Consider the following 9607-nt stretch of genomic DNA (forward strand, 5'->3'; position numbering starts at 1 on the left):
TTATTTATATTTATTTCATCTATAGCATTAGAGATGATATTGATTTTACAATTTTTTTTCTCTCATTGATTCTAATTTTTTTATCTGGTTTTTTTCTATTATTTTACTATACTATATTGGTATAATAGCGCCATCTCAGTTTAAAATAAGTACTTATATATGTAAATTATTCTATGTTCAATGTATAGACCGCGAAGTCATAAATCTTTATGTACGAAAGTGTATAATTAATAATACAAATTAATTAAAAATACACAATATTTGAATGGAAATATGAATTTTTTTGTATTGTCTATTATATTTTAAATTATATCAATATGGTATCATATCCATCAATTAATTTAGTAGATTCGATAATTGATGAAGTAGCATTAGAAGGATTGGATGGAATTACTATAGAAGGTTAATAAATAACATTATATAAATAATATAAATATTAATATTTATTTCTTGTATTAATTATTATCTTGTATTAATTATTTATTTCTTATATTAATATTTATTAACATTATTATATTATATTATTTGTATATATGTATATTATTTTTCTATTTTATAAAATTTTTTTTTGATGATATATATAATTAATTTAATATTTTTGTATCACATATCATATTTCTAAAATTTAATTATCAAATTATTTTATATTATTAATTAAATTATTATTAAAAAAAATTTATTATAAATAAGTAAATAATGTTTTTTAATAATAATATGAATAAATAATATGAACAATATGAATTATTGTAAAAATAATTTTTATTTTTCTTATTTCAGCACTATGGTTACGTTTAGCACATCGACTTCATAATCCTTTACCATTTTCAAAACCATTTATGATTCAAATATGGTCAATATGTGTTCAAATTAGAGAATTTGCATTTTATGAATTAGAAATTGCAAGAGAAGCACTTGAAATTTTTGATCGTTATAAATTTGTAGATCCTGATTTAGGTACTATATTAGAACCAGTAAGTATTCTAAGATTACATTACATTATTAAATTATAAGAAATATAAAAAATTATATATTTATACAGGAATCTGTACCATTAGATATTTATCCTCATTGTCCTATAAATGATGTTGTAAATGGTATTAAAGGGTCTTGTTCTACCTATTATGTACGAAAAGATATTACAGGATTTATAAGAAGCTTTACTTTAGATGAAGTTACTGAAAAATATGGACAAAAATTAGTTATTGTTGCATCACAATCTGCTAGAAATTATGCATTAATGGGATGTGAAGTATCTCCTATACTTGAATTAAATATAATGCAGTATTGTTTTCTAGAAAGAGTAGGAAGATCACGATATCATGGTGAAGTTACTCAGGGAAAACTTAGTCTTAGTGCATTAAAAGAAGATCCTAAAAGTTTGTTTTATTATCGAAAATTTTTACTACGTCATAAATTAATAACAAAACAAATACATCACCAAAGAAGTGGTATTTGCAGTAGTAATGGAAGCCTTTTACATCTTCCAAGATTTTTTGTTGAAAGAAAACCAAAAATAATTTTCTTGGCAGAAGAAGTTATCAAGATTCTTAAATCAAAACCTAATTATGTTGCAGAATATGATGAGATAAAACGCAAATTGCAAATTAAAAATGCAATTAAAAAATTATTTAAAACTCCATTTTTTCAAAAAGTTGTAAGGACAGATATTGTAAGTCATAAATATTATACTTTTATTTTTTTTTAATTTTTTTTTATTTTTAATTATATAATATTAATTTAATAATTTAAGAAAAAATTTTTGTATATTTAATAAGAGAGTACCATATAGAACTTTATATCCTAATGCAACACCAATAGAATGGCAACGAAAAAATACTCCTACAAAAGAAAAAAGAATTAAAGTAGTACAATTATTATCTCCAAATATTGATATTCTTGAAGCATGGAATAAAGAAGAAATACAAGAAGAAGATGAATCTCAAGGTTTGTTTATCATTTTTATTATTTTAATAATTATTATTTAGGAATTATTTTTAATTATTTTTATTTATTTTTTCAATAAATTATTCTTATTTTTAGAATTTTTAGAATAATTTATATACATTTTATTATGAATCATTTTTTAAATCAATATTTTTGAAGAGCATTTTTATTCTCTTATAAAAGGTAGATATTAATTTAGTTTTGAAATATAAAAATTATATATTTTTTATTTAAAGAAAAAGATAATTTATTTACTTAATTATTTTTTCAAATCTAGATATTTTAAATTTTTTATATGTTATTATATTATTTTTTTAGAATTAGATATCTCAAATCATAAATATAGTGTACCTTACTTCAAACAAACATATAGAATAATTGAAGCTGATAAAAATGGTATATCACAAGGAAAATTAGCTAAAATAATGGGTCTGACAAAGTTACAGTCACGAACAATTTTACGAAATATAGTTAAAAAAAATATGGTTGCTACTTATATGAATGATATTGGTAGACAAAGACTTACAAAATATGTCTCAAAAAGATATGAAAAAACTAGTAATTTAAGTAAACAATTTAAAGAAGAAATTCATAAAATTAAGGAATTTACAAAGCAAATTACAACTGAAAGTGATGATTTAGAGAAAACTAAAATGATTACACAAAAAGAAAAAAACACTGTTACTAATAATGAAGAAAAAGAAAATATGGAAGTTAATAAGGATAATTCAATTGAGAAAGCATCAAACACAAAAGTAACAATAGAATTGCAAAAAATATTTTATGTTGTCAACCAAATATTATATAAATATCGTATAACAATGCGCCCAAATAGATATAAACGTACTTTTTGTAATTATTTATCATGTCAAACTAATAAAATTCCAATTAAAGAAAAAAATCTATATTCTAATAATATATTATCACAAATTTCTGAATTATCAAAAGATGAAAAGGCTGTAGCTGTATATAATAATATAAAAGTTGATTTAACAATTTTAAAATCAACAAATGAAGAAAAATCTGAAAATGAAATGTATGGATTTTTGGAAGATGTACAAAATAGTGAAAAGAGAAGTGTAACAAATATTACATATAGATTATTACGAAGAGCTAATATGATTATACAGTCTGTTAAAGAACATCAAGTCATTGATGATATGACAAAATTGATGAAGGTAAAAAGTAAAATGTTAATTAATATTTAATTAATATTTAGTTAATGATTGTTTTTTTTGTTTATTATTTTTATTAATTATTTTTTATTTTGTTTTAGATGATATATGAAGAAGAAGATAAAGAAGGATATGATGTGAAAATTGATAAAAAATCTTTAATAAGATTATTACAAAAACTTGCAAAAGATAATTTAGTAAAACTTATAAAAATAATTCTAAGCGGAAATGGTAGAGAGAAACATCTAACATTTATATGTGATCCAAACATTGCTATTAATAGTACTGTTATTCAATCAGCTGTGGAACAAGTAAAATTGAAATTCTATTTGATAAGTGCTCAAAAATCTAAAACATCTACTAAACGTTCAGAAAATACAATATTCGATTCTAGCAAAAATTATAATATTGATGCTAAACTTGCATCTGAAAATAATCAATTTACAACTATACCATCGGGTTCTAAATGTGGTCCGAGAATATCAAGAAAATATGGATATAGTCCAAAATTTCTTCGTATGCAAGCATTACATATCTTTTTATTTTATTTGGTTTATGATCATCCTGGAGATCGAATTCTTTCGAAAGCGGAACAAATAAAAATTTTACGAAATAATGATTTTAATATTACAGAAGAATTAGCAGAAGAATTTAGTACGATTTATACTAAAGATATTAGTTGGAAAATGTTTATACCGCCATTGCCACATTATAATGGTTGGCCTCAAGGATGGGCATTAATGTGTGATGTTCTTTTACGACTTCCTTTATCGATATTTTTAAAGATTCATTATCTTTCATTTGAAATACCAGAAATAGATAGATATATAAATCATCCTATTCGAAAACATTATTTAGTTAAAGATTTACCGACTGATATTCGAAATTCTTTACTCTATGCAAGAAAATATATATTTCATATTCATGAAACTGTAACAAGATTATGTTACATTGGATTGATACAATTTGGACCTCAGAAATTAAAAGAAAAAGATCAAGTATTCATTTATGTGAATCGTCATACTGAATTAATGGATACAACATCTTCTGCTCCTGGTTATCATATAATTGAAGATAAACTTTATCCTATAATTAAATATAACTTTGATGAAATTCAAGTAGTTGAAAAATATTGGTACGATATGTGGAATACGTGTATCAATACACCATTAGGCGGTCGGCTTGTTGTTCAAGGAAAAGATATAATATTAGAAGATTTAAATAAAAAAACCGATATGATTCAAGCAGTCGTAGCTCGCACTGCAGAAGAAGCCATGAAATTGGATACTGGTAAAGTACCAGGAGATCGCAAAGGTGCTGCTGGAATAGATTCTGCTATTTTCGCTCATCTTAAAAGAAATTGGAATTGGACTTCCTCTAATTTCAGAGTTCAGCAAACAAAGAAACAAGAAAATATAATTTATGAAAGAGATATGTATTTTGCTAAAATGAAAGCAAAACCAATTAAATTTACCGAATTTCCAGGTTTAAAAACAGTATTTGGACCTTCTTCTTTAAATGCAACAGAATTAAGAAAAAAAGTGCAAATTAAAAACAATGATAATTTAGAACATCAGCAGGATAAATATGAAGCATTAATATGTCAACGAAGTACGAAGCAAAAATCCTATGTTAGAAGAGTGTTACCTCGTAAATGTAAAAATAAAAAACGAATAAAGTATGACGAAGTTGATTGTCGAGCATTACAACGGATGCATAAATTACGAGTGGATTGGGAACCATATGAAGATAAGATTTTGCTTGTTTGTAAAGTAGCTATGGTATATCTTTGCCCAAATCCACGTAAACAAGTAATACCATTTTCTGCTGTAAGAGATGTATTACGAACATACTCGTATACTTCAAATAACAAAACATCAAGAGCATGTCAACGACGACTTTTATATATGCTCAGACAACAACGAAACGTTAATACCGTTGCTTTAGGAGTCGAAGAATTGAAGCAGAATTTTTTCCTTAAAAGACGTTTTGATGGTATTGTGGAGAAACTTAAAGAAGAATATAAAAATTATCATGAATATGAGAAACAAATTACAGAAGCATTTAAATCACTTGTTGCTTACATTACAAAGAAATATTATGATATTTCAGATGTTGTATCTAAAGAACCATTACCAGTACCAAAGACAGTACAAGAATTTAATTTATTTTATAAAGTTATACATCCTTCAAAGCCATTTTATAATCGTGGTTTCACAAAAGATATTCGAAATATTAATGATATATATTCTGCAGTTATAAATTCTGTCATTCATAGTTCAATGTGTTGTGGAAAAGATAGAAGATCCTGGGCATACCAGTTATTTAAAATATATCAGCAATATCCAGAAATATTATTAAAAAATGCTATGGCAAAAATTCGTAGTGATCAAATGGTTACAATTAAAAAAGATCATTTAACTACTATAAGAAAATATGGTAATTATATGCCATTAAGTAGTTCTCAATATCAGTTAAGTAGTAATTATATATATAAATTTCATACTAAATGGCCATATGATATATTCAAAGAATCATATGATGTTTTTTTCAAATTAAGTAATTGGTATTGTCATAATCAAATAACTGATCAAAACAAAACATCAAATAATTTTAATGGCATTGAAATATTGCCAATTACTGGTGGTCTAATAGGAGCGATACATGATTATATCATACGAGATCAAATAGATTTTGATATTGAAATACCTGATCAAATTATAATGCTTGATTCTAGATTAAAAGAAAAAGATGAAACATATTTTAGAATAGCTAAACGATATCAAGATGTTTTAGTTAGTTTAGATAATTTAAAATTTGTAAAAGAATCTTCTTTGCAAGATAATAGTGTAATGACTAATCTTGAAGAGCATAATAGATGTTTTGGTTCTGAAATTGATACATTAAATTACAATGATATACATATTGATGGAAAGTCAGATAAATATGGTTTTTCAGACTTGGATGCAGATAAGAATACATTTCAAGAATATGAAGGTGAAAAAAGAAATTTCGGAGAAAAACATTTTACTGATTGTGATGAATTAAATTTTGATAGTGATGAAGAAAATGGTCGAAATGTAATTGATGATGAACAGAATATAATTAAATTTCAAGATGGAACTAAAATTGCGTTAAATAATGACGATATTGAACGTTCAATTTATGATGAAGATTCAATAATGGAAATAGAAGAAGATAAAATATATACTTCGAATAATATTTCTTTAACAGATAATAAAATGGAGGTAGAAAATATTGGGAAAAATTTAAATAAATCAGTTGAATCTGAAAATATAAAATATAATTGTGTATTATTATCAAAAAATACAAGCAATAAACATGAAAATAATATATTAAATGTAGAAAATTCACTTACATCATCTAATTTATATCTACATCCAAATATAAATAAAGAAGACAAATTAGTTACATCTGAAAGAAAAAGACAAAGAAATGATGATAAACAAATATTTAATTTAAGTGAATCTATTCCAAAGAAAAAGAAATTAAATTATGAAATTATAAATTCAGAAAAAACTGAAGAAACTTTACAAAGCAATGATGTTTCGATTGAAGTATTGAATAAAATACAAAATGAAGATTCAAGAAAACATTCCAATATTGAAATAATCAAAACTAATGATGCAGAATATATAAATGAAAAATATATTTCAAATAAGGAAAGTGAAATTTCATTGCAATCAAAAATAAACAATGAATATGCTTTCACACGAGTTAGTGATATTCTACAAAATATTCCAATAGAACAAAGTTATTTAAATTCATATTGTAAAATTGATGATTCAAATGTACACAAACGATATACTCGTATAGCTTTATTGCGAATGAGAGAAGAATTGAGTAAGCTCACAGTAGCAGATAGCCATCATGCACATGATTATTTCGTTGTAAATGTGTTTAAAATTTTTTATTCCTTATATCGATCAAATTCGATAAACTGTGAAGAAAATGAAATTTTTAAAGGTTTTTCAATACCCTTAGATTTATTGCCTTTAAAAATAAATGTTGCAAATGAATTAATACAAGAAATAAATAAATTTGCAATTTTTCCTAAGGATAGTATTTCATTTTCTGATTTTAAAAAAAATTTATCTAATGATTTGAATTTGAATAATGTAGAAGCAATTTATAAATTTGTATATGATAAAAAAGAATTTGGAGCTAGTATTCAAGAATTGATAGTAAGTAAAAATATCTCTTTATATAATTCTAGTACAACATAACTTTTTACATATACTAAATATATTAGATTTTCAAAATAAAATTATTAAAAAATTAAAATCATTATTAAAAATCGAAATTAATAATTAATACATATACTATTTTTAAATAATAAAAAAATATAATATTTACAATTTTCTAAAGTAAATTTTTAAAATAAAATATTTTAAATTAATTAATTATTTTATTTATTTATAGGATGAATTTGAAAATACATTAAAAGAAGATTTATATCGAATTGTTTCTTTGTTTGTTGATAATTATTTATTTTTGCGAACCGGTGTAACTACAGTTCGTTACATACATCATGATTATGTTAATTCTTGGTTAATACATTCATATAAAATATTTCGTCTTGAAAAAGAATCGCTTATACCTATACCTAAAGGAACTGTATATATGACAGAATCTAAGGAAATATTAAATAAAAATATCAACAAAGATACAATAAAAGAATCTAATCAAAATCTTAATTCATCAATAGAAAATAAATCCAAAATTATTTGTGAAAATGAAACTGAAGAAACTGTTGAATCAGAAATAAAAAATAATGAAAATAAACATGAAGATTCTAATAAGGATACATCTAGTCATAGTGATGAAGAATATAATATACAAATAAAAAAAAGAATTCAAAAAAAAGCACTTAAATTATTACCTCAAAAAGATATATCTAAGGCTGTAAAACAATTAGATTCAAAGTAAGTGAAGTTATTTTAATATATAGTATATAATAAAAATTAAAATTATTATATTATGCATATATAATCATATTATAGTGAATGATATTTAAATGCATTTCATTTATATTTCAGTACAAAAGAAGTAAGAGTAGTAATAAAACCATGGATTCGAATAGATGGAGTTTTAAATCGTAGAGTACTCGATCGTATGTTAGGATCGATTTTATCATATTGTTTAACACATCCAGGTATTCCACTAATTAAAATACAAAATAGATTTATACCTCCTCTTCAACCGTGTCATACACGAGAATTAGTCGAGGTAAATTATGAATAATTATATAATTATTCTTTTATGATATATTAATGATTATTATATTTAAAATTTTATTTTATAATTTATATTTTAATATTTTTATTACATTTTGTTAAAAAATATGATTTTTTTATGATAGATGTTGATAAAATTGGAGTGTCTGGAAAAAATACTCATTAAAAAATCACGTGTGACATTATTTTCAAAACCATCAAAAGTTGAATTGAGTAAGTAATTTTATTTTATATTAAATAAAAAATTTTTTAAATTTTATTTTTTAAAAATCGTTCTTGTAGTTATTAAATATAAATATGTAATTATTAAATCGTACATTTTAATTTTATATTTAATTTTTAAAATTTACAAAATTTTTAAAATTAGAATATTTTTACTAAAATATTAAATATTTATAAATTATTATATATATATTGTTATATTGTTTGTTCTTAGAAATTGCAAATAATGATTGGGCTACTGAAGAAGATATTTTCCTTGAACCTACAAATGGAGCAATGTTGAAATTTGGAATATTTTTAAGTACTAAGATGTATAATACAGATTTTATTTCATAATTAGTAAAGATTAAAATTTTATTTATTAAAATTTAAAAAATAAATTAAACTAATATATTATATATAATATATTTTATTTATTATAAAATAATTTCTGTTAGTATCAAAATTCATCATTGTTAATAAGGAATAGGTAATTTTTGTTTAGTATATTATAATTCTTTATTATTATTATAACGCATAAAAATATATAATAATTTAATATATTATAACATCTTACTTCATATATGAACATAAAATTTTTATCAAAATAAAAATGATTATTATCAAAAATTTACAGCAAAGTGAAAAATTATATTTGAATTATTCTATTATAAACAATAATAAAAATAGAATAAAATGAAAAGAGAAAAAAAATATAAAATATAATAAAAAGTAATAAATGAAAAAATTATAAATCAAAATAGAAATAAAAAGAAGAGAAATTAAGTTTATGAGTTTATATATAATTTTAATTATATATAATATTTAATTATATATAATTTTAATATAAATCTTGAATAAATAGGATAATAATGATGGGATAAAGAAGAGAAGAAATTAAGAGAATTTAAAAATTACAAAGATAAAAAGATTATTTTCATTATATTTTAAAATTATACAACACAATATTGAATTTTTCTTAATAATTAAATTACATTTAATATTTTATTTTCATTCTTAATATTAATG

At 22.0% G+C, this 9607-nt stretch overlaps 1 protein-coding gene across 1 annotated transcript; it reads left to right on the forward strand.

Annotated features, from left to right (window-relative positions):
* The first annotated feature begins 84 nt into the window (after positions 1-84).
* LOC100577886 (general transcription factor 3C polypeptide 1) lies at positions 85-8969 on the forward strand. Its single transcript, XM_006561323.3, has 10 exons — positions 85-402; positions 778-971; positions 1040-1669; positions 1776-1944; positions 2263-3122; positions 3221-7324; positions 7563-8065; positions 8180-8369; positions 8503-8590; positions 8814-8969. The coding sequence occupies exons 1-10, from the start codon at positions 318-320 to the stop codon at positions 8933-8935; spliced, it is 6945 nt and encodes a 2314-aa protein (XP_006561386.2). The 5' UTR covers positions 85-317; the 3' UTR covers positions 8936-8969.
* Positions 8970-9607: the final 638 nt, after the last annotated feature.

This window comes from Apis mellifera, linkage group LG16 (genome assembly GCF_003254395.2).
Source record: "Apis mellifera strain DH4 linkage group LG16, Amel_HAv3.1, whole genome shotgun sequence".
NCBI lineage: Eukaryota > Metazoa > Arthropoda > Insecta > Hymenoptera > Apidae > Apis > Apis mellifera.

Excerpts from the sequence above, each read along its gene's own strand:
- LOC100577886 (XM_006561323.3), top strand. The coding sequence starts at position 318 with ATGGTATCATATCCATCAATTAATTTAGTAGATTCGATAATTGATGAA. Across the intron at positions 1,670-1,775 it reads AAGTTGTAAGGACAGATATT|AGAGTACCATATAGAACTTT; the intron begins GTAAGTCATAAA and ends ATATTTAATAAG. Across the intron at positions 8,370-8,502 it reads ATACACGAGAATTAGTCGAG|ATGTTGATAAAATTGGAGTG; the intron begins GTAAATTATGAA and ends TTTTTATGATAG.